Source organism: Pomacea canaliculata, linkage group LG6 (genome assembly GCF_003073045.1).
Source record: "Pomacea canaliculata isolate SZHN2017 linkage group LG6, ASM307304v1, whole genome shotgun sequence".
NCBI classification, from domain to species: domain Eukaryota; kingdom Metazoa; phylum Mollusca; class Gastropoda; order Architaenioglossa; family Ampullariidae; genus Pomacea; species Pomacea canaliculata.
In genome coordinates this window covers 21,523,517-21,549,546 of record NC_037595.1, presented here as the reverse complement: position 1 = coordinate 21,549,546, position 26,030 = coordinate 21,523,517, and the positions used below count along the sequence as shown (strand labels likewise).

Here is a 26,030-nt window from a genome sequence, read left to right as displayed (position 1 = left end):
GCGCCCCGAAGGACCTCGGGCCTGCAAGCTCCCGATATGAGAGGCGCCGGGGGCACGCAAAGACACTTTAAAAAAAAAGGAAAAAAGAATCATGACCACCGTACGAAAAAATAAGGGCAACCGAGCGAGAACTTGGGAAGAAAAAAAAAAACAAGTGGAAGGAACCTTAGCTCCTGGTCAACACTTGCGAACTTGACAGTAAATGCGAAGCTGGGTAGGGGGATGGTTAGGGTGTAGGAAGGAAACACGGGTGTGTGTAGGGGAAGGAGGATGGAGGCTAATCCCAGAACAAGAACACTTGACAGTCGGCTTGCCGCGATCAAAAGGTTTACCACCCCGCGGAGAACCCTTTACCGTGCGCCGACCAATCACCTTTATCCCTCGCTAGGCACTGGACAGCATGTCTGTCGCCGCTCGTGGGCGCCGCGAAATCAAATACCAGGCTCTTTGACACTCGTCTTTGAGGGTGGTCCTCGCCGGCCTCCGGCAGCCGGCAAACTGACTCGAGTGGAGAGAAAGAGCAAATTGAGTTCTTTTATACTTTTTTTACACCTCTACCAAAGCCACACATGAAAGTTGGGGGAAGGAGGAGGACGAAAGAACGAAGAGGGAGGGCGCCTTTAGTCGGGGTTGGGGGTTGGGACAAAAAGTAGTCCAGGAAAAGGTGACAACAATCTAGAGTTGTTTCTCCTGTTGCTTCAATCAGAAGCATTTGCTCTGTTTCACGTGTGATTGTTGCCCTTTCTTCATCTGTTTAATATTTTACACCAACCGCGTTCAGAGTTGAAACTGTTTTGTTCTTCTCATGATTTCCATCCTCTTTCCAAGCCTCTAAGCCCCTCCCATCGACTTTTGACCCTAACTGGGCGGAGGTCAGCAAGTTCTGTGGAAAATGAGTGAACATAAAGCAATTCCTGTATATGAAAATTACAATTCTGGTTAAGGGTGAGGTGGACAATGATGACAACAGGTAGAAGTGCATCTTTCTCTGGTCTCTGTTCATTGCAAGTGGACAGAGTGTAAAGTCGTGCGTCCATACCTTGATATTCCTGCACCCGACCCATCCACCCCTCCTTACCTCGTCCTCCAACTGCACCTCAAGAAAGGCGCTAATCTGCCACCGGAACCGTCCACCGTGCACTAATTTTAATATGGATTTTTCTTTTTTTTTTACTCCACGAAAAAATTTCATTTCTCTAATGGTCCTGGCCTTTATTCACCGCACCACACATGGCTGCCCATTTTCTTTGAACACCATCTGTACCGAATCTCAAACTAGGAAATGAAGAAACCGTAATCTTCGTAACAGCCCTCACAATCGCCTTTCGTCGGCAAAAACTGCGATGTCTTCGACGAAAATTTTCATTTAAATAATTGGACACCAAGCAGGAAAAGGGCACTCCCTCCGCCAGAGAGAGAGAGAAAAGGAGAATCAGGAACAGCTCTTTTGTGAGTTAAGCAGCCATTTTCACAGCCAGGTTCACAGTTTGTTGGTTTCTTACCTTGCAGTGAGTTTCACAAGCAGTTTATTCGTTCCTAATGTATTAAAATTTGACAAGCAGTTTGTTCGTTCCTTAGCCAGTTAACCAGTTTCAGAAGCATCATTCCTTATCACAAAACTCCTCCTTTTAGTTTCCAGCATACCTCTGCTGGCTCAGTTTTTCTCAAGAAGTGAAAACAAGTATGAGAACTATAACATTCGCATCAGAAGGTTAAAAAAAATAAATAAAAATGCAAAGCTGGTGACTATGCTCTGTACCCATCCGTTGGTCTTAAGTCCCACACAGGAGGTTGGATACAGTTTACTAAGGAACTGTTCACTGAATACCTGTGTTCTTTTTCTTCCCGAACAAGCCTATCTACCACCAATCCCTAACGACCACGAAGACTCATCATCTTTTCGCTTTATTTTTACATCTTGAGAAGAATATTAAAAAATAATAATAAAGAACATAACGAAAAATTGCAAGAAATAGTTTGAGGAGAAAAAAAAAAAAAAAAAAAAAATAATGAAGACGGCATGGAACACAATACGACGGAAGAAGAATATGCTAGACGACAACGAGGCTTTAAGCAGAATTAAAGGAGCATTTGTTATTGTCACCTCTAGCTTAGCACTGCCAGCCGGCACAAAGTCCCTGCTAGCTCCAGACCTCGCACCAGGAAACGCTAAGCCGCCTGCATCAGCAGCAGTCTAAAACGGGAGGCAACTCTTGTTCGTTTCCGTCTACTTCGCCCGAGTACACCGCTAAGGTATTTGAGTGAAGGAGGGAGGGAGTCGTAGAAGGGAGAGAGAGGTCTATCTTTTGGAATTTTTTTTTTTTGACGATCTGTGCACCGTACGTGGCGATGTGCAGTTTGCCCACACGTTTCTTCCATTAGTCCGCAAAGCTAAAATTGCTTCTTTATCAGGGGGCGTCACTCTCGCCGCAGCCTTTAATTACACAAGATCACGCCAAAGTCGTCGTCTCTGTCAAGTCACCAACACAATGAAGGAGGGAGAGCCCACGAATCAATGTAATCCCTTCATTAGCAAAATTCATGAATTTTTTTGTCCGCAGACCCCTTACCAGCCTCTCTCCCGCATTCGCCAGCTATAACTAAAGCTTCCATCACACGCAGACTTTTAATCGCAAGACCAAGAATGGTCGACAGTTAATTTTACGATGAATAGAGAGATCGGGAGGGGAGAAAAAAGTTGTTTCGGGGGTGGGAAGAGATACATCCAAATCAGATTCAGAGAAAACTGGGAATTTCAACGGTCAAGGGCTGATATCAAGTTCAGTGGGATCCAAAGTCTAAAGCTTGACAGGAGATCGAGAGACCATCATCTACCACATTCAACGGGTGAGTGCAGGATTGGGGGTGGTTACTTTGGTCTGGGTGGCCATCTAAGGAGCAAGGCATCAGACATCGCCCAGTGCGAACGGGTAAGTGGAGCAAATTGCATCCCACGTTCTACGTTCAATCCACGTCAGAGTTGTAGCTGAAACGGGTGGACATCAGCATCCGTCTGTAAGTGACCCCAAATGATTTTCCTCCAAGGCTCCAGCTTCCAGTTTTCCCGCATCCATATGAAAAAGAATCTGATTACACAGCTGTTGAAAGAAGAAGAAAGAAGAGGAAGAGGACAAGGAAAAGTAGGGAGAGGGGGAGAGGATTAGCTCCCTTTTCGCTCTTATAATGAAACAATGTAACTCTTGTGTGTGGGTGGTAAAATAAAGAGTGTTACCCAGAATTAGGGGAAATCCGTTTTGCGGCAAAATGCGGCGAAAGACGGGGTTGGTGATAGAACGAGTGGAATATAGAGTGGACTATATTTAGGTGCAAGTCGGTGAACTGACAGCAGCTCACTAGAAACAGGTAGGGGGGGCATTGGTGTTTTACGCGGTGTCAGCAAACTAAGGCTATATTACGGCAAGCAGCCAGCCCTGGAAACAGATGCCACGTGCAGAGAAAGATCAGCGTGCCCGAGACGAGAAATGAACTCAGGGCAGCCTACCTTCACTGTATTGGTGACAGGCGCTAACAGCGCTAACCGTTGCGCCACCGGACCGCTATATAGAAACAGGTAGGACTGCTGAAGCTCGGGTTCAATACTTGGGGGGAGAGGAGGCGGAGAAGAGAGACATAGAACGATAAATGACAATTATTACCGGGATCAATAGCGTGAATGTATTTTTTTTTTTTTTTACCAGCGACCTTTCATCCTACAGAGCTTTTACATCGCTTATTTCAAGAACAAAGCTTCTTGAAAAAAAAAGAAGGAAAAAATCAAACATAACCAACAATCCAAATAAAACAAACTAGCCACAAAAGGAAGTAAAGAACACCACAGTAAGCAAAACACGACTGTAACAGACACAGAACACAGTTCAATAAGTACACTCCGTCTCCTGGCGACTCTAATTAGTTGACGAGGGGGTCGATGAGGACGTCTGTCTGCTCATCAGCCTGTCTCATGTAAAGCTATCAGTGTAGACGCGGCTTTACACACGGAGGAGTAATAAGGGTAGAGAGAGAAGAAAGGGCCACACCGCCTCTACCCACACAGCATCTCATCTTGGGGGCGGCGGCAGATCAAAGACTGGAGGCGCGAGAGCCGCGACAGCAGCCAGTGTGGTGGCAGAATGGCCATCTCCTCTCCCCCCGTACCCTCCCACTCCCCACCGTGGCCGGCATTCCGAGCGACTGGACACCGACAACACTGCGCCCGCTGCCGTAGACTTCCCTCAGGCTCCGGCATTGTGGGTAGACCGGAAATGAAGCCACATCTCTGTCTCCCTGATATCTCGGTCTCTCACTCGCGCGTGTGTTCAGAGAGAGAGAGAAGCAGGGTTGAAATAATATTTTTGCTGTAATTCTCTCGCAAAAGGGTGTCAGATAAATTATTTGAGAAGTTTTTCCCTTGAACAAGTTCTGGCATCCTGGCCTGAGTGAGATGTACGACCTTGTAAAAATTCAAATTTTACGACTTTCTTTTTCTGGCATTTTCTAGTCCATCTTTCGAGCCTTGTTTGCTTCCTTCCCCCAGCCCCCACCCACTTCATTGATTTGCCGTTTTCGCCAAAAATTTAATTACAAAGACTAATGTCAAGCATATATTATGATGTCCTTTCGCCCGTGTGTGCGTTGGGGGGCTGTGGGAAAGGATGATAGTAAATACAAAAATATCGAGTGTATCTGGGTGCCCTGTATGTCTGAACTATAACGTACACATACAGAAGAATGAATGATGCTATACAGCTGAACGTATATTCAACATGTCAGCTGTATGGGTTCGAGTAAACAAACAAAACTGAGTTCCCCGATCAGCACGAAACCAGGCCGCAGTTGATCATATTTACAAACGAATCTAGCTGCCTGAACGAGGTTCAAACGATCACGTGATTTATATACCATACAAACTCTGGCTTATCTACAACTGTATATAACAGAAATGATAATCCACAATATTCATGGTTTATTTACAATACACGCTTCCAACCATTCCAGCCACACCGACATCGAAACGTATTCCTTCATTTCTACATGGTTCGCCTCGAATAACAGCCCCTGTGGGCTCTCTCTCTCTCTGTTCTGTTCTTTTGAGAGAACTTAATCCGTCGACACCTACTGTAAGCCGGGGTTGGGTATCCTATCCTATTTCCTCCTCTGTCATACGGCTCACCCAACCAATCGTAAAACCCGCACATTGCTATCCTCAACAGCAACTGCAGCAGTGGTGATGGTGTGTGTGTGGGGGAGACAACCCAACCTTTCCACTCACCAGCGTCAGCAACAGTAACTGCGGGGATGGTGGTGGGGAGACAACCCAACATACTTCCGTTCCATCCGCTCACCATAACTAACTGCAGCGGCGCCAGCAACGGAAACTGGAGAGAAGTGGTGATGCGGGAGGTAACCCAAACTGCTTCCTCTCAATCCGCTCACCAGCATTACCCCTCCTCCTCCTATCCCCTTTCCGCTCTTTTTTCTCCCTCCACTCCCAGGTTGGGGATCAGCACGTCACTGTACAGCCACACCTCCCTGCGACTCCCACCCCAACCTGCTCATTAGCAACAAGACACGTCGACAAGGGTATAAGGGGAACATGGGGATAGGCCGGGTGAGAGGGATAGGGGTGCTGGGTGCAAAAAGCGCGCGGGAACCTGCCAAGGACGGAAACCACTCAGTGCCGCAGGTAATCTCTCCCCCCTCTCCTCACAATCCCTTCCCTCCCAGCCCGTCACTTGGCACTCCAGCGGGATTAGCCGCCTGTCAGCAGCAAACATCTGCAATCAAATACTGGAAACCGGGGGAAGCCAGAACAAGGCCTGCCATGCTTGTTTTGTATAATTTGAGCGAGTTTACACCGCGCCTAACTGCTTCCCGAAGGTGTTAAAAAAAAAGAAAAAAAAAAGCACGGATGGAAATGATCACATGATTGTTTTATAGGTGCGGGTGTACGCTGAGTGGGATTCCGCCACGAATGTGCAATCACATACTACCGGCACATGCGATGACACCCACAGGAACTGGCGACAACGAGGCTGAACGGATTTGTCGTGCTGATGTCGATACAATGTCCACTATCTAAATCCCGATGGTACCGCACGTGAGCGCGTGGACACACATGTGCATGTTAACAACTGTTTCACCAAAGTCATGCAAATCGAACCAAGGGGAGGTAACATCAGATTTTTCTATGAGTAAAGTAACGCAACCCGAGCTGTGAATCCCATCCACTAGATTATCCAGTGGAACGCAGGAGGTCCGAGGCGTGACCAGCGAAAGGAAAAGTCACAGTCGAGGGGTCCTGGAAACCTGAGGCGTTGCTGAAGATCAGCGGCGAGGCGCCAACGACCGGCGACGTCCGGGGAAGCCACCCCAGCCAGTGGCGTCGGCGTGGTTGCCAGCAGCGCGATAAAGGCCGAGGCAGCAAGAGGTTAGTAAACTTGATCGCTGGGGTCGCTCTCCATGTTCTCCACGTTTCCATGCCCGCACACCCGACGCCAGTCGATGCACGTGCGCTAGCCGGGGGTCCGCGATCCGTCATCCTGTTCCACGACATCACGTGGTTGCTGTCACGACAATCCGCACTGTCTCCCATGATTATTGTTCTTTCAGTTTCTTCAAGTTTTGAACAGCGTCGTTAGACAATTAATTAACCACTAATTGTTGTTCAGGAGGGAGCCAGCTTGCCAGGGGAGGTGAAACCGCGGTTGCCATAGCAGGACTAGTCTATGAAAACTAAAAGACTACACCCACAAAAAGGTGTCTAGCAAACGTGTGTCAAGTATGCATTTTCTGAAAGACAAGCAAAGTTTCGAAGCCACATGGACGTATGTAAGGACAAAGATCACGACATATAACCGATTAAATAAACGACTTGGGGTTTCTTGATATGACAATGATGAAGTGAGTGTCACACAATATTGCTTTAAAGAAACTGCAAGCATATCTAAACACTATATTCCGTTGTTGACGACACGGGTATCTGCATGGAAAACACCGACTCGATTAAACAGTTTATGCGAATAATTACTCGCAGTCTTTATGAGGCTTGTCAGACGCACTGAGCCCCAGTTCAATTAAATATGCGATAAATAACCCTAGTCCTCAAGTCTGGCAGCCATTTTGTTGGAGCAAAAAACATTAACGAAAATAAAGCGCGCTGCAAACCTCCAAATCCGCAAAGAACAGTTTGCCTAGTATGTTTGCGAAAAAACAATAATTAATAAAACGAAAACGAGTTTCTTTAAAAACAAACCAAAAAAATCTATAAAAAACATAGATTGCAACGGAAGCCAGCACACATATCATCCGGGTTATTTCAGTCACCCGCTGCTTCCTCCCACCCCTACCACCAAAAAATAATTGCAAACGGATCGTTCCAATATCACTCCAGACACCTGCACACCTCTTCGCGACACCATAGGTGACGTCACGAAGGCAGGTGTGTGGGGCAATCTCAGACACGACAGTACGGTAGCTGCGGTCTGTCGGACAGGACAGGTGACATCAGACTAACGTCGCTTCCACCTCCAGTTGCTGCCGTTAGTTGCTCTCCCTTCTGTTTGTTGCAAACCACACACACACTCCACCGCACACGCGCTCCACATTTTTACCGAGGTCTCTCGAGGAAGGGTGGACGAAAGAAAAAATAATCGAAAGAATGAATATCTGCCTGTGTGGTCACCTGCGGAGGATTCACGAACATAACCATCTCGATAAGGGACACAACTCTGGCAAGCATCGCACCACAGACCGTTTTTCTTCAGACTGGTAAAGTCTTCTTTGTTTCTCTTTTAGCTAAATCTGATTTGCGAAGATGGTTCTGGTCGCAAAGGAGTGAGACTAAAGGAGGGGGAGAGAGGGTTCAGTTAGAAAGAGAGAGCACCCCAGTCAGGTGGACACGTGCGCGCGCGCACATACACAAGAGAAAGCACTTTGCTCGTAATGGCAGTGGCGTGCTTATACAGCCCGCGTCCTGTTTCGGTTTCTCGATACTTCAGTTCGTTTTGACACCTAGTCTAAGCGATTACCTGGCGGTAGGGGGCTGGGTGGGTTGGGGAAAGGCACCGTGGAGCAGTGGGTGGAAACCGAGTATGCTGTATCGTCGCCAGGTTTCCTCCGACAGCGCGTGCGATAACCCCATGCCATTCAGCACAACGGTCTGGGCAGGATACCCCTCCACCCCTTCCCGCACACCTACCCACCTGTCCCCACCCACCTGTCGTCAAGTCACGCCAACACGTGGCGTCCGCCTGTCCGCTGCCTGGACGCAGGGCGATGCTGGCATTACCGTTTTTCACCTGGCCCTACCTTGCTGATTGCAAGCAGGACAGTGATGGAAGGGGCGCGGGTGTCGGGGGCAAGTGGCTGCGCACGCGCTGGGTGTAGGGGGCACAGGTGTAACGAGCTGCCACGCCATCTATCTTGAGCAGATAACTACGTTGTATGGCGGCGACACGACATCGACGCCGCCGTCAACACCGTAATGGATCGGCCTCCAACAGCGCTCTCCACTACAGACGAGTGGAGACGGAGTCGGTGGCAGGCGGGGTGGTGGTGGTGTCGTCGCACCCAGGGGGCGGAGTGAGGTGACGGGATGGGTGGGTGAACACAGTCACAAGTATACTGTACCCGAAATCGGGGTAGTGGAGGGCGTGACGACGGAGGGAGGACGTGTGGAATAAGAGCCCAAACTACGAAGGCAAGAGACAGGTGTGCGTACATCAAAGAGTAATTGGGGTAGGTGTTGAGGGATTGGGTAGTTTTGCATAAAAGACTCAGCATTATCGAAGTGATTTCCGGCGCATCACACGCAACAATATCTTTTTAAAAAAATGGGTAGTATGCACAGAACAGCAGGTGCTTGCATCGGAGCATGCTGAGCAGCACTTAGCACAAGGTAATTTTCGGTGCAAACTGGTTATTCAGTGCTCCTCTGCCTTCCTTATATAAAGGTAGTCTAGTGTCCTTGCACTTGATGAAGGAGGGATGCCGGTGACACGGAGGTAAAAAGATCAGTTGCAACCAATTCAGGGATAAACACAACGTTCAAGAAGAGATCTCCACTTTCAGAATGTGACACCTGTACACACCTGTACTTTTTCCTTTCTAGTTATTCGAGTTTCGGCACGCTTCTCAAATTGCGAAATCACTTCGAGTATCAATGGCTTTCCAATCGAACAAACCAGCCACCTAACTGGCCCAAAGCCGTCTACTTCCCTCGAAAGAAAAAGAACCCACCTCCACAGTTGGAAGTGAATGTGTGTTATTTGCCTTGTACAATGTCCATTGGTGCAGTGGCAACGCCCCGAGATATGAAAGACCACCCACACAGCAGGCGCCTGTCACATAGTTCCCACATGTTCCCAGACCTCATTGAAAGCCGTTTACAATCAGCACTACGGAACTCCCCTCCCACGTCTCCACGGCAACAAGAAGCTGAAGGGGAGAGAAGGGACAGAGGTGACTTCTCTAGGAGCGAGTCAGAATTGAACTAACCTCCCTAACCGAGGAAAGATCCTACACAACCACGCCCCAGTCCCAGATACCGATGATACCGCCGGTGGCAATGGTGTTGATGAGGACGACGATGGTGATGAAAACTGTGAAGGTGATGGAGGAGGGGGTGGTGGGCTGGGTGGCAACGGTAGGGGTGATGCAGACGGCAAGTTCAAAGCAGCCAAAAGCCTGGTATTGTGACGTCAAATCTAAGTTCATCGACGTCACATGGATTTCGCGTCATGAATGATGTCAAGATCGATGACGCAATTGTAATAATGACGATTTTTATTTTTTAGCTGATTACGAACGTTCATCTCTGCTACAAATATTGATGTAAACATTGATGCAAAGCTGATGTAAACATTAATGTAAAGCTGATGTAAACATTGATGTACAGCTGATGTAAACATTGATGTAAAAGCTGATGTCAAGAGAACAAAGCTTCAGTCAGGGAGGTGATTACCACCACAAAGCCCTCCTGTTAACGATCTCGACACGATTTAATTGGAACTTGACAAAACTCTTGAAACGAATCGCAGCGCCGCCGATCTGTCGACAAGGTGGAGTCGCGGTGTTCACTTCTGATAGCGGCGCGGTTGACACGTCGACAAGGAACTCTGGCAAATTAATGTGTTACCATCTAAACAGCGCAGCAGGAACAAATTTCCCTTGACAAACAGATTATAATCTTGTCAAAACTAGATGGCGTTGGCGGTCTTGCCTATCTGGTTTCACCCGCGCCTATTTTAGATGAGGTTGATTAGACCAATGGCTTTTCTGTCTTTGTGGCCTTTCCTGTTACACTGCCACCAGGCTACTTTATACACCAGGTCAGCTTCGCGTAAACCGAATGGTGACAGATGAACCTCCACACTCTCACAGACCAGGGAACAAGCACACAGCCAATGGCTGCGGTAGAGCGTTAGACTGCGACTTGGGGGTCTGAGGTGAACTGTGTGAGGTCACCCAGCTTGTGGCTTTCTTAAGAAAATCGGATCTGAAATTTTTTCCATTTTCTTTTTCTAGGAGGTACACAAAGAAGAAATAAAAGCTGGACTTCATACTGCTCCAAAATTTTTATCCAGGAACCATCGAAACTACTTTCTTTTACTTGCAAATAGAGGGGGTGACAATTCTTCTTGCCGACGCCTTTTCTTTCGGACAGAATGAACAGAAGAAACAACTTAGGTCAATGTTTGTTAGTAAGACAACAGCCTTTAGCTGTTCTGCAATGCACAGAACACGATAGTAGCCCATGTCAGTAAATAATAAGTCGCCACCGGGCTCGCACTTTCAGACTCCGGTCTCAAGTTCAGTTCCCAGGCTCCGACCAGGCTCCTTCCTGCCAGCTGCGCCAGACTGCCTCGGAGCTCAGGGCTTGACATCAGCACCCAGCACGCCACCAGCTCCACACCTCTGGAACCATACCCATCGCTATTCACCCACTGGGTAAGCTGTCCGACCTTCTCAAGACCGGTCCCGATGGAGTAAGCTTCCCAATACTGCAACTCACCCTCCAAGAAGAAGAAGAACAAGACTATTAATTGTAACCATTACAACATGGCAGGCACATCCCAAAATGACATCACGAAGCTGACTTCTGTCTGAGGACGTCCATGTCTGAAGGCTTAAGACCAGAATGGAATTCCGTTCTCAGATTTTAAGACATAATTAAAAATTTATAAAATAAAAAAAAAACCTCAGCAACTGGGTCATGTTTAATCATGTGCTGAGGAGAAGAAGACTCGGTTCAGCGATCTGACGTGCCCGCCATCCAGTGTGATCGGTGTGCTGGCTGGCAGGCTGGCAGGCGGGTTGGTTGGTCGGTTGGTTGATTAGTTTTATGCTATCAGCAACAACGATCATATCTGGGTTTGTAACGAATTCGCCGATAATCAGACAGACCATGCCTCTACAGTCCTGTCACAGACCCACAAAGTCACGGGGGAAAGTAGGAGACGGTGTCGCTACCGCAAAAGTACAGCAAGTGTCACAAGGCTGATAATCGATGGAGAGAACAGCAGTTGCACAATTTTGATGGAAGCAAAGCTCTGGTCAGACAGATACAAGAAGTGTCCCATTAACCATAACGAATCTGCATCAACAGATGCTGGCATATGAATCAAAGAAATGCCCCGCAGACTGTCAGCATCAACAGCTGCCCAACTGACGCAACTGCTGCTGTTTACACCTAGCAAAACCTCGAGATGTTCTCTATAAAATTAATTGCCCCTGTGTTTATTTCAGGGCTAACGAACTGCTAATGGTTAAGGTTACTCAGTTGTGATCATAATGCACCAAAGTGTAGAGGAGATGGGGGAATGTCGGTGAGAGAGACCCCGAAGCACAGAAGAAGAGAGAGAAAGCACTCTGATGGATATGCAGAAGACACCAACAGAGGGCGCTTCGCTGTATACAAAGACAAACAGACGGCGGATAGTCTTTCATCGGACGAATGTGAGTGACGCAATGCTCTACTTCCATCGTCTTCAACCTCGCTGGGTGGACTAGGGTAGTCAGTCATCCAGTCAAACATTGTTGAAATGGCAACTTTCTGCGGCCAGATGTACAACCTTGTTTGCCTCCTCGCTGTACACCACCGCCCGCTAGCCTCTTTGATGCACGTCACCATCCCAGCGCCTGTTTGCAGTACCTCACCATCCACGTGCCTCCCTGTCTGCTATTTGTTTCTTAATGTGCACGTGCGAGTTTGCAAGTGTGCATGCATCTGTAGGGTCTAATGTATATGTAAGACACACACACACACAAACGTACGCTACACATACGTATATACCCGGTTGTTGGAATTTTCCAATGTGTCGGTGATCACACAAAGTATGTCTCTTGGAAATGCAGGAAACCCCGTTCCATTTTTCATCTCGCAGCTCTCGGCATCTCCACTCCATTGCCGCCTCATTCATCACCTCCTATTATCGCGTGCTCGAGCCTCTTGCCCGGCTCGCATGCCAGGTGCTTATCATCCCCCTGTTACGGGGCATCAAGCTCGGCAAGGACGGACAACCTGGCGGTGCCTGCCAGACCGCATGCTCTTGCCGCAAAAACTGTGGGCGGCGAGGTCCGCGAAGCCCTCCGCATCCATCACCCTCACGCGCTACAAGGGGAGATCACTTACAGGCTACAGCGATGGACTTCGGGGTAATCCATAATCCCGGCGCTCTCCTGTCAGTCCCACATCACCTGTGACCGCTTGCTCTCCACTCTGCACAGGAGTTTGTCTGGGAAGAGCAATCCTTCAGTCAGTCCGAGGCAGTAGTCAGGATCGTGTGCTCCAGTCTTTCCACATACCCAGCATGGACAAGTCTTATAAAGAACTAGTTTCCGAGATAGTAAATGTAGTTTCCCTTTCCTCTCATTTCCTTTTCGTTTGTAACAGTTGCAACCAACCACCATCACAAGACCTTGTCCCACCCTCTCTCCCCTCTGTGTATACACTTATTACAAGTTTTTCCCTCAATCCCTAAGGTCATTTCCCTCCCATCGTGCTCTGTAGACCGGATACGACCTGTATCGTGGTTATGTATAACTGTTTCGTCAGTTCGGTGCCGCTCAGTTCGCCTCATTTCCTGTGTCTTCACCAGCCCGCTGAAGACTGCAGTGCAGGTCCTCTTGGCCGCGAAAATTTGAATTAAAGGAATTAAAGATGATTTACACTGCGCGGGCCAGACTACAACTCCTGCACACACAGCTGGCAGGGCCTGAGTAAACAGTCTCCCCTCCTATCTCATACCAGTCTAATCTGGCAACACAAACTGTTTGTGAACACGGTAATGCGCTATGGCTCACAGGCAATAGTGTTTCTCAGAAAGCAGGATGAGAACCGCACCACCTCCCCCATCCCACACACACAGATACCCAGGTTTAGAATGAATGGCACAGACCCCATCCACCCTGATTCTGTCCCCGTCATCTCACCCGTTTCCACGACATTACCCGCCCCCTACTGATGGGGGTATAAGCAGGGATCGAGACCGAAGAAGTGGCTGTAGTTTGAGAGGAGGGTGGTGGTCTTCCTGGCAGAAGTGACGTTTCCAATTAGGCTGAGGAGGAGCTCAAGCGGTTTCCCGCCTTTTTAGTGGCGCACTTCGGGCTCGTGACGTGCCCTCCGGAAAATGCGCAAAGGCTCGTCGCAATATGGCTGCTTAACAGTCACTATTTTGACATTTCGCTTCAAGTGGATTCACTTCTCACATCAGTTTTCGGCTCCCCCGAAGCAGCCCACTCCAGTTTAAATGGCATAAAACGTCGCCCGAGCTTAAATCTTTACCTGAGCCTTTTCCCATTTCAATCCGCGAATCCGAGTGATGTTTTATACCATGGAAGCGGGAGACAGTCAGCGAGTGCTACAGGTCGACCCTCGACAGAAGTGTAGAGCTGGAAAAAAAAAAAAAAAACCAAACACTTCTGCCGTCCGACGGAGGAAAGAACATGGTCTCCGTGCGAGGAGGATACCTCTGCTGCGAGCCATTGGCGGACCAGAGGAATCCCATTACTGTCTTCATCCATCTTGCGCCGAGTAGGGACTTCCGCCTTTAACACTTATCTTCCCATGGTTTGAACCCAGTACACTTACAGCACGGCATTGCGCGCCACGAAGAGTGAAGAAAACCTCGACTATTCTGCGAGTTTAACAGACAGGAGATGCTGCTTTATATATTGGTCTTCTGCTTGAGGGAAACTGTGGACGATGTGTAAGAGGACCACACATGCATGCATCCATGCACGAACCACACACACAATGTCTTCATCCCTGATATCATCATGTCCCTGAGATGCTGCCGGCATCTATAGGTGGATATTCTATTACAGGTTTCTACACAATGTGTGTGTGTGATAGAGAGATAGAGAGAATTTATGCATGGAAGTGCGTATAGTTGCGTCTGCAAGTGTGTTAAATTGTTATTTGTCTGTCAAGTAGTGGCCATAATGTTCATCATGCAGTGTCACCTGCAAATGAATGAATTCTGAAAGATTTTCAGTCACGGCTCCGAGCAGGCTGGTCGAACAAGTGACCTACTCCAAAATAGACCTGACTAACCCCCCAGTCTACTGTGTGATGCACGCACAACACATTCTCAATGCCCATTTATTTTAGATTGAGGCAAAACACTGTAAAAACAAATTAAAAATGTGCAACTCACCTGAAGAGGTACAAGTAGACGGCAGATGCCAAACTGAACAATATCACCTGCAATACAAAAACAGTTTTAGTCCTTTGGACACTTGTGAACCCTACAAATTTTGATTAATTAGTTCCTTCATTTATCATTTAAAGGATAAGTTCATCTTTCTTTATATTCCTATATTTACCTATAAGGAGTCAATAATTATCCTTATCATACCAATAAATCTTTTTCAATAAAAATACAAAACTTGCAAAATCATTTTAACAGTCCCTTTCTTTTTCAACGATCTTCTTTCATCGTTGCACACTCTTCATTTTCCCATCGGGGAAAAAAGTTTTTGGTTGAGCAACGACCCACGCACACTCGGCTTCCTTAACGTCTTGGTTCGAGGTGAAAACGATTCCTTAATGTCTTCTTGAGTGGACCAGACAGCGGTTAGTATGAAAGGGCGAGAACTGGACTATCCAGCCAATACACCTTATTCACACAGGCGCCATCTTACAACCAAAATGAGGCCTAGAGGGCCGGTGTAGTTAGTAGGTACGAGAAATAATGTTCAGTACAATAAAGCGAAGGTTAACTGTGTCGTCGGTGTGTCACATGTGACATGTGCTGCAGACAACATAAAATTCTAGCGGCTAATAAGAAATTGTATAATTATAAATTGTATTATTTTCAGCCGATAGAAATGACAACTGTGAAATATTTTATAGGATTTCGATATTCCAAAACTGTTATCCCATTCTGAGCTAAGACAAAGCTGTGCCGATTTGTCTCCCTGCGAATATCTCTTCAGTTTCTGACACGGGCAGGACACAGCAAAGAGCTTGGAAATGACCGTTTAACACAGTTTTGCACTTAGGAGTTCAGTCTTTCGCCCTTAAACGACTTTCCGCTTTGCCCATAAGCAATGAAACGCCTGGAGGATGCTGGTATAGCCACAATCTATGATAGTGGGCTGATGACGATGTGGTGTCCGATATCCCACGTATCCTTGTCCAGGGCCAAGCAGGACAAAGTCATCAATATTACTGTCCTCAAAGAGGACTACGAAGAAGACGTGGGTAAGAGTTATCGTTCATAACAGCTGTGTGTACCGTTCCCACCATTACCACCCCCTCTTTTTTTCCCCTCCCTCTGTTGTAACGAGACGGTCATGTTAGACAGATGCTAACCCTAGCAGTCAGCTAAAATGTTTACAAAATATTAAAAGCGCGACTGTGCACCCGGCCCCAGGGCGCCGACGTTGCTAAACATTAAAGGGAGGTAACGTGCATGAACGGTCGACGCTGGTGTGCGTTCAAGAGGTGCAACTCCCACGCATGTCTCTTCCTCCTTTCAAATCTGAATAAACAGAAAGTGCATCGGTCCAGGCTCTGACATAAGTTTTGCAAACTACATTAAATTCGGGGTTAGCTCCCTTTTAGCTTTCACGAGCGTCTCGCGATCTTGCCTCCCCTCTCTGTCTCTGTCGCGGTGCCTCTTGCATTAAGCACTCGTCTACCTGTCAAAAATTAATTTCCGTCGGCTCCTCCGCTACAAACTCGTCCGGTTACGAAGACAACGCCGCTATGATTACGTTCCCCACTGTGTCATGGCGCTGGCAACAAGAAGGGGGAGATGGGATGGAGGGGATGGTGGGTAACGGGGAAAGGGGGAGTAAAGGTAAAGCCTGGTATACAGACTATATATGACAAGCTGCTGGCAAAACACGAGGCTCGAGGCTTCAGACAGAAGTGGAAGAGCAAACAACGTGACGTCTGACAGGTAAAGATTATCCCAGGTGCGCTTGGGTCACTCTCGCTCCCCCGATCCCCCCTTCACCAACACCTTCTCCTGCCTCCCTCCCACCTGACAGCTTTTCTTCGCCCGCTGATGCCTCGTCTGTAAAGACAGAAACGAGAACATGCTGCCCCTCCCACAAACAAACATCCACAAAATTTTTTTTTTAAAAAAAGGTAGAACTGAGCCCCTCCCACACGCTTAAGTGCCAAGCGCTGAGCAAACAGCCGTGCGTTCTGTCGCCCGCTGGTCCGTGTTGACGGACCTGCCTGAGTGTGGTTTGCGTCGGTCAGTAAACAAACAGAGGCCCTCGACACGCGGCCTCGTGTGTCGTTTGTTTACTCCTACCATTGTCAGCAGGTGGCTGATAAGTGCGGCCTAGTCAGCGGCCGCCAGGAGAATGTTGCGTGTGCAGGCCCTCCGGTTGACGTGGACAGCGAGATGCGCGATAACAACACCGCAAGCGCTGCAGCATGCATTCCGGGGGAAGTATGAGCTAAGACTCCAACGATGAATTAAAAAATAATTTTAAAACAAAATCGTCATACAAAGGATATCTAATCGCGTGGAGGTTTTTTTTTTCTTTTGACCTGGAAGTTGAATGCTCACAGCGGTCGAGGGTCAAGGGTCAAGAATGACATTATAATAACTGACACATGTCTACGACTAACAGCTGTGAGATAATTTAGAGTAGACATCAGAACTGACAGCAGAGGTTACAGCTGACAGAAGTTGGTCACTGACAGCTGTGACAACCATCATTCCTTGAGCGACAAGCGGCAGGTAGTCACCGAGATTTACACACATACACAATACCGGATTTCGTCTACATTTAAGTGCGTCTTATTATGTACGATTTTAATTTCCAGTAATAATGATACGAAATGTTTTACTCCAGTCAGCACTGGCCTGCTGGCGATGACTTTAGCGCTGCCCCAATCGCAACAGACCATCGATACTCACACTGGGTGTTCACAAGGAAGAGGGAAGTTTTGGAACTGTTCTCAAGTGTCGAGTGAAGGTGTCTGGCTGCCTACAGACTGTAGTACCTGCACCTCAAACTCTCCCACAATACCTCAGCACCTGGAGTTCTTGAGGCGGCAACGGGCAGTTATTTCACAATTTGTTGTCATGCCATCCCATCCCATGCAATTTATGCCTGTCCCATCCCGTCCCATTTATCCATCCCGTCCCATCCCACGGACGTCCATGATCCCACTGGTAGTTAACAACATGGACAAAGAACTTTTCGGCTTTTGTTCTATAATTCCTGCTACTTTCACATACAATAGATGGAGAAAGTTGATGAATGTCAGCTGTATCGACTGTGGTACCATGGAAATACAATGTGCTTCCGTCCATCCCATCCATGGGACCAGGGATTCCATTCCTAATGGACACAGCAAATTTACATCTTTCCCTTCTTCTCAGAGATTCTCGTCTCCAGGTCCATTTACAGTTTAGTGCACCAGATGACTTTTGTAACTTGTGTACTAACATCTTGGATTCTGTGCTGTGAACAGTTGGTGGCGTGGTGGTTGGGGAGGGGAGGGAATAGGAAAAAACCTAGTTAGAAATTCAATTTGGAGCTTTTCGTGTTTTTTCTTTTTTCTTTTTTTTTCATTGTTTCATGTTTTTTCATTGTTTTTTTTCATTGTTTCATGTTTTTTCATTAAAGGAAGTGCAGTGCTGTCGTCGTTAAGTGCCACGAGTCTCAACAGTCAGTGCCCCGACACTTTACATGTTGTGTGTGGCATCATAAACTACAAGCAGCTGTTTATACCTCCTCAACAGGAGAACACCTAGTCACTGTCGAAACATTTGTTGGGGAAGACAAAATGGCGTCATCCTTCTTTTCAGTTTGAGAACAAAGCACAAACCTCTTTCCATTTTCCTCACCATCACCGCCAGCATCTCTCTCATTACCACATCTCAACATCAACGACAACTGGAAGCCCGGGTACAACACGTCTGCAGGACCTTTGAAGGCAAGCTTAAATCTGTTCCAGTCTGTCGCTTTTTCAAGATTAAAGGAAACATGTTGTGAGGTTTGTCCAGTCATACAACGCAGCAACAGCAATAGTTCACACCCTTCTCTTCTCTCTCAATTTAGTCTCTACACTCGGGGTAGCTATTTTATGTTCAAAGATATGTCGTCTGAAACACTCTATAAGTCGCAGCAGGCCCCATACAAAGGCCGGATGCCTACAGCAAAACACCTTCGTCAATGGCTTTCACGTGTCCAGGTGTTCGTGAATCGCAGCCACCCGCTCGCCCACACCCAATGAAAGAAAAACTAACTACACGACATCGCATGACACCTTGCTTCACCAAACGAAGTTAACGAAATTCTTTTCACTACCGTGGGAGTTATTCAAGTGTCAGTTTGTAGCAATTCCCTGCTCCCCACTTGAGAGTCAATATTCCCGGTGTTTATGTTCGCAGCCAATCACATCAGTGGTTTCGGCAGAACTCTCGGTGATAAGAGCAGTTAGTGCGCTCGACTGACGAGCTAAAGGTCATGAATTCAAAACCCGCCTCGAGCCGGTAATGTGCGGGGTGGATGGGTGGAATACTCCTGTTCATGCAACAATGGCAGCTTGTGTTAGAGAAGGTAATGGTTGAGTAAGGTGAGGTTTGAACTCCAGTACCCTAGAAATAGCGGATCAAGCATAGAGTGGTTTGTCGCCACTAATGCCACGAACCAATGAGACCTATAACCATTTTATAAGAGTTAAAATAATAAAGGGCAATGATGACGACGACAGCGATGAGGAGATCGACTATCGATGGAAAAAAAAAGTAGGAAATGCCGGGACCTCCAGGAGCTCTAGGGAAGTCTTTGCACCGAGGAACATGGAAAGCTCCAGGTCAAGCATCTTATTTGCAAAGATATTAAAGGGTGTGGAGACCCCGTACAAGTTCTTTTACCCCTAGAGTTGATGAAAGCGGTGGCAAAGATACCTTGGAGGTAGAGAAACATAAAGCAGTGTCCGCAGTGTATGCCACTGCCTTGAAACAACGAAAACAAGCTTTCACTGAGGAAACGACTTCAAGTTCCAACTCCAGGTACATGTACAGGTAAGTTTCGCCGAGCAAAAGAGGAGCCAGCAAAGACAAAACTACTTTCACCTGTAAACGCACCCCAACAACAGCGGGCTGTCACTCAGCGCCAGCCACGTCACCTCGTGTGCGCGCGGCCGCGGTGTTGCTGTTGTCTGTCAGCGCCGCCATCAACAAGCTGCTACACCAGAGCCTGCACCACGACCTGACGATGATGGTAACCGCAGCTGGCGGCCACTAGGAGGAGAGGAACCCGCGGCCTGAAGATAAACTTTGGGCCAAACGCTCCCCTGACAACCCGCGGCTGTTGAGATCAGGGCGGGGTACTCGCCAGGCGAGAGAGAGAGATATAGGGGTAGGTGGGGGCTAGGTCTGTTTGTAGACAAGCCTACGAGTCTGGCGCTGCACACGTCGTTCACCATGGAACACGACCGGGTGGGGATGGGGTAGAGAGAAGTTGGGGGCTGAGAGGGTCTCGCAGGCCTTTGGGAGCGAGTTCCTCTGAACAAGGAAAGGAAAACCTAACACTTTTGTGGAGGTTCCACACCAACTTGTTCCTCTTCTCACCTTTATGAAAAAGCCCGAACATTAGCTTTATTAAGACGAGAGTTTTGATACCGTAAATTAAGGTCAAAAATTAAAAAAAAAATAAAATAGACAACAGAGTAGCAGGACAGAAATCACTTGCATCAGTAACAACATGGTGGCATGCACCTACACATCCATAGCTGTGATGGAGTTCACCTGCACACATCACCTCAAAGCTCTCCGTCTCTTCCATTCCTGTCCCTCCACGTAATTAGCAAAACACAAAAAAAACTAATAACATTATTTTTTTAAGTCAAGCCTTGCTATTAAGTGTGTACACTTGCAGCTCGCTTCAATCACATCACTTTGTTTGCTCTCGTGAAGCAGAAGTGATTGTTTCTCCGCGCGAACTCACGAACGTCATCAAACACCGGATATTGATAATGTGTGATCGATGAGTTCTGAAGATTGTCCTCGCTGATGTTTTAATTAAACACTTGACGCCTGCTTTTCAGACTTCAGAAGCCGTTTTGAACACGCAACACAACACGTGACTGGTCAGCGGTCACGAAGAGAAACAGAAGTCTGGTCCCCAACAGAGCTGAAAAGATAAGAAGAGGTTCCTGCAGAAGGTCTTTGACTTCAGGACTGGACATCGCTGGCAGCTCACTTTCGATTCATTGTGATTGGTCTAGCTCCATACCAGTGACCAATGTGTGTGACCAAAAAGAGTATTCACATCTTGAAATTTGCCTTTTTCCCTTTTCCGGGTTGGTGAGAGCAGCCATGCACAGTATACATTTTTAACATTAAAAAACTTTCAAAATTTATTTAGGATAGAGAAACATTGCCTTTGAATAACCCACGCGCGAGCACACACAAACATCGTATCAACCGCTGCTTTTACTTTTATATGATTAGTTTGTGGATGTTTCCTCTCTCTCTGCATCTGTGTGTATGCTTCTTTCCTGTCAGCAGTAGACCGCCTACAATTTTCTATTCTGCGATTGTACGGTAGTTTGGTCCTGTCCCCCATCTGACTCGGTTCAATCTAATTGACGACCCCAGCTCGGCAGTACATGCTCACTGCACCGTGGAAACAGTCGCCCAGCCAATTGAATCAGTGGAGTCACAGCAGACCTCGAGAGTAGGCGCACGCGCACACTAACACACAAACACTTGCTTCTCGACTGAAGGTGGAATGTGTCGATGGTTTGCCTCCTTGGGTGCTCGCTTCTGTCAGATGTCATCTGTTGTCTTCGTGCGAATCCGTTGCCTGAAAAATTCTGTGACGTCCTCAGGGATCCTTTCCTCGTGCGCAAGGATTGCGGGGCGCGAAGACTAGACGACCTCGGGTCGAGAGATCGTAAAGACGATTATTTAGATGAAGCCATCGTCCTGATTATGTTAATCCATGTGATCACAGGCGCGCCACCGCCATCGCCTCTGCGAATACTTGTTACACACAAATAAATGTTCGTGTTGGACAACCTGCTCTTGAAAGTCTCGAGCAGTCGGTCCTGCGGATATTATTACTTTTTGTAACCTTCAAAGCCTTCCCTGTTATTCCGAGCACAGCTACGGCTCCGGCAGGCTTTTTCTATCTACCAGTTGATCCTTCACTATAGTCTAGTCTACAGACTAATACAGGAGGCTGGGTACATACATCATCAGACAATCGCTGGATGGCTAAGGTTAATCAGTCAGCTACATCTCACATAAAACATCAATTATGTCCACTATAATTTGTTAATAGTAATGAATTTTAGACAAGTAGTCACGTGACTAAGCGTAATATAATATTCCCAAAAGCACATGGACTCGCCGTGGACCTTTCTGTTCAAATGCACTAGAAAAGTCACACATCATCCATAATGCATTTTCCTAGAACTTTCCTTCGCCTTCATTCAAATAAACTGGAAGTGGGGGGGGGGAATTCTTGAAATCTTCTATAATGCCAAATCCTTATTACTGGCCATGATTTACAACCACAGCGATCAGCGCATGCGCACTGGAGTGGCTCCCCGGTGCAGCCCTCGGAAGATTTGAATTCTAAATAGTTCTTATCGGTCACGTCACGGAGCTCAAAATATGGAGCAGCCAATCATCTTCTACGCGGCCTGGCAAGTGGACGGCAGTCCTTTTTTCTTTTTTCTTTAATAATTTTATTTTTTTGTTGGACGCTGTGGCTCGACCGTTAGTTTTCCACACTGTCAACGTGTATGGATCGGCCGCTGCAATCCGGGCTACCGAGTGCTGTCCCTTGGCGACATCGTGGAAAATGGTATTCGCCTGCACGGCAAGGGAGATTATTACATAGGCCCACCGCATGCCAGAAGGAAACTTGCCTTTCTCTTCCTCCCGATTCATTCACAGAAACACAATCATGTAAATTCGTAAGCCAACAAAGACTCGGGCAAACGAGTGGCCAGCAGAGGGCAGAAGAAAGTCAAGAGGAAGTGAGTGGAGGAGAGGGGGGGGCGAGGAAGGGATGGTGGTGTTTGGGTAAGGGGGACACGAGAACGAAACAGGAAGCGAGACAAGAATGAATCAAGAGAACCGGAAGACCTTGTGGAAGAGTCAGGAGGAATGATGATGAGGAAAATAGCGATAACAAGCACAGAATGTCAAGAGTTGAGAAAGCCGCGGAATATTTCTCTCTCTCTTTCTGGTGGATGCACACAGCATGCACAAACATATATTTATATATGTACTTACCAACCAAACTACCTTTCTACATACACGCACGTAGCCGGGTGGTTATAGCACAAAGTCAGTGGTAGGAGGCACACAGCCATGGCAATTGCCCCTAAACCTCATGCTAGTCCCAGGTGTTAAACCCCTTAAACACTAGAAGAAAAAAAGCAGCAAGAGAAATGTGTTGGACGATGCTCTCACAAATTTAAAAAAAAAATTGGTCACGAAATAAGCACGATCTCTTTAAATAAGATGACGATCTCTAATACCTCACACCCCAACAGCTGAAAGTTTAAGAATTTTTTTTTTAATTTTTACATAAATGTATGCGCATACCCAACCCATCCACGCATACACGCCCACAACACACACGGATACAAGCACAAGAAAAAAAATAAGAGAAAAAGAGGGAGAGTCGACAAGGGAAGCAGAAAGAGAAAGACGAGAGAGGGGAGGGGAAAGAACGAACATAACTCGCACATCATTTCCATCCATCAGCCCGAGAAGATGATGGCAAGACTTTAAGTGCCGGCCGTGGACGGAGGGCGGTGACAAGAGTCTATTCAATTCCGCAGACTCATCCCGTGACCAAAGGTTGCGCAGACATTAACCCCTCACGCGCAGTCATCAGCCCTCCTTTCATCCTTGCTTCCTTTGGCGGGCCCTGCCTCCGGCTCGCTGGCCCACTGCATCGGGGCCCGCACCCGGCCTCCGCAAGCTGGTCCACGCGGGCAGGTCAGCCGCCAGCCACGCTCTCATCACACTACAGAATAACCGACTAATTAACACAGCCAGCGAATTCGTTAAAAAATTAATAATTTCCACTGCTTTATTCTGATACCCGGAATATGAACATGCCAATAATCATTCAGTGTGAGAGAGAGAGGAAGGGAGAGAGAGTTATGCAAATCTGTTTTCCGATCCAGACCATGTTTAATACTAAACCCTAAAACATAATAAATTTTATTTATATTTATTATATACACGCTTCAACCCATATATATATGCAGATATATTTATTAACATCTCATCACCACATAGATATAATTATCCCCACCATTTTTCAACAGAAATGGATGACGATGATAATGTCACCTCCACACACCCTCACACCGATAACAACAAAAGAAGAAAATATGAAAAAAAAATATGAGAAAATGAGACTGGACTGGAGATTTAAAAGCAGTGCACCATCATACCCATAAAAGCCCGAGGCAGCTCGGTTTACAACATTTCTTTGCACACCGTGATTTGACACGGGAGTCGCAGGCGGGTGCAAATGGCGAGTGAAATTCAGTCCCAGGACATACAGGCGGGCGAAAGTTTCTGGTGAGCGGAAATGACGTATCGAGTTTCCTCCCCAACACCAAACACTCGGGGTGCGCTAGTGACTGCACTGCCTCCCCCCCGCACACAACCAACATGATGGCAGACAGAATGTCTAAAGTGCCTCAACAACCCAGCTCTTGCATTCTTCCATAAAAACCGATATGACTGCACGGACCCGTTATATAGCTAGTTCCGCTGAGAACGGTTTTACCCGAGGGGCAACGCACGCGCAACTTATGGGGCTTACACGTGGAAATATCCATTTTCTTATATAAGTGCTAAAACGCCATTGGCAAACAATACAGGCAAAACATGGACTCACTAAATCGTTCGCTCATGCTTATATTTCTTTCTCTGAAATAACAATGAAAAATATAGTGAAATATTTATAAATTTACAATACAACGGAAGAACACGACAGTAATTAAAAGAGGAAAAGATGCGACTACATGGCATACAGGTAAGTAATTTATACACGTGTGATGTCAGAGTTATAATATGAAAAAAAGTTATGAAGTGTGAAGTTTCGACAAAAACCCTAAACAGTAAAGTCGGGGCAAACAAACAAACAAACAAAAAACCAAAAAAAAAGAAGAAAAAGAAAACAAACAACCAAAAAAAAAACAAAACAAAAAAAACAAATAAAAACAAACAAAAAAAAAACAAAAAAAAAAGAAAAAAAACAAAAAGAAAAAACAAAACAAAAAAACAAACAAACAAACAACAACAAAAAACAACAACAAAACAACAACACGAAGACGTCCACATTTGACAAACTGTGTATCCTAGGATTGTACTTCTGTCTCACCTTCCAACCTTTGTTAAGGAACTCCATATACCTATCTTTGGCAGAAGTTGTCCACATCAGTTGTTACATGTTCGCGTCTCACAATGTCAACTAACAAAACATCATAGCAGAACAGAGCGAGACAGAGATAGAGGGGAAGAGGCTGCAAGGAGAGGACGAGGGATACAGCAGGGGCTGGAAGTGCCTGACTGAAGTACGCAGTTCATGAAGGTGATACGCCGAGCAATTATCGACGCGATAAATGGCATCCCATCATCTGTCGACTCGACCGCCGTGCAGCCTCTGCAGCGCCGCACGCGACGGCGCCGGACGCGTACCCCTGCCGCCCCTTTTCCTGCGACACCGCCGCTGCTGCTGCTGCTGTGGTGTTGCAGCTACCACGGCAGCAGTCGTCTGCTGGCCTTCCCCCGTCATGCTGCACCCGTCTTCGTCTTTCCTTGCTCTCTCCAACCTAATCGTAGTTTGTTTCTAAACAGTGCTTCGATTTCCCAGACCTTCCAAATTCTTGCTCGATCCCCAAAATTCCCTAACAGCTAAGATGTACCCGACACCGCCATCCAATGACTCCCATCATTTCAATTTCATAATCGGCACACCTCAAGCAATACCCCTCCAATTCAAACCTCCCCAAATTGAAGTATAACTGTGTTTTGAAACTTTCTTTGTTTAAATCCCGGCTGATCTTCCGTCAGTTGAAGGACGAGTAAAATGCTTTCCAAGCATCGAGGCCTTAAAGGGCCCGGAGTGGACTGGCGACGAGGCAGCTGCATGCGGCTGGGAGGAAAAGCGAAGTGCACGATTGGTGCGAAGCCATTAGCGAGTGTCCGAGGTTTTCTGCACTATTTGTCATGCAATGGCAGCCCTCTGCTGGTGGAAGTGACAGCCACTAATTTGCTGCTTTCATCACGATTTTGTTTTCAATGAAGAGCAAATAAAAACACATCCTCTATCAATAAAAAGCTGTTTTTGTGCGTTTCTGCCTGTGGATGTGCGTTCACAAGCTCCCCCTCCCTTCCCCGGTCCACGCGTGTACACACAGGTACAGAGAACGAGAAATGTAACGAGGGAAATACTCTCTGCTGTCTTTTGAATGAAAATGCTTAACCTCATCATCTCATCCCATGTAAAAAAAAACTGTGAAGTCATCGCAACAAAGAAACTTCTTTCAAGAGACAAATGCA

The 26,030-nt window shown here is 47.0% G+C and overlaps 1 protein-coding gene across 4 annotated transcripts in view; it reads right to left on the bottom strand.

The window, feature by feature from the left end:
• Positions 1-26,030, bottom strand: part of LOC112566249 (transmembrane protein 135-like) — an 85,317-nt gene that overhangs the window by 18,944 nt on the left and 40,343 nt on the right. For all 4 annotated transcript variants that reach the window (XM_025242301.1, XM_025242302.1, XM_025242300.1 and 1 more), the window contains one exon: positions 14,658-14,704. In XM_025242301.1, the coding sequence (XP_025098086.1) occupies positions 14,658-14,704 (47 nt within the window). The remainder of the gene's footprint in view (positions 1-14,657; positions 14,705-26,030) is intronic.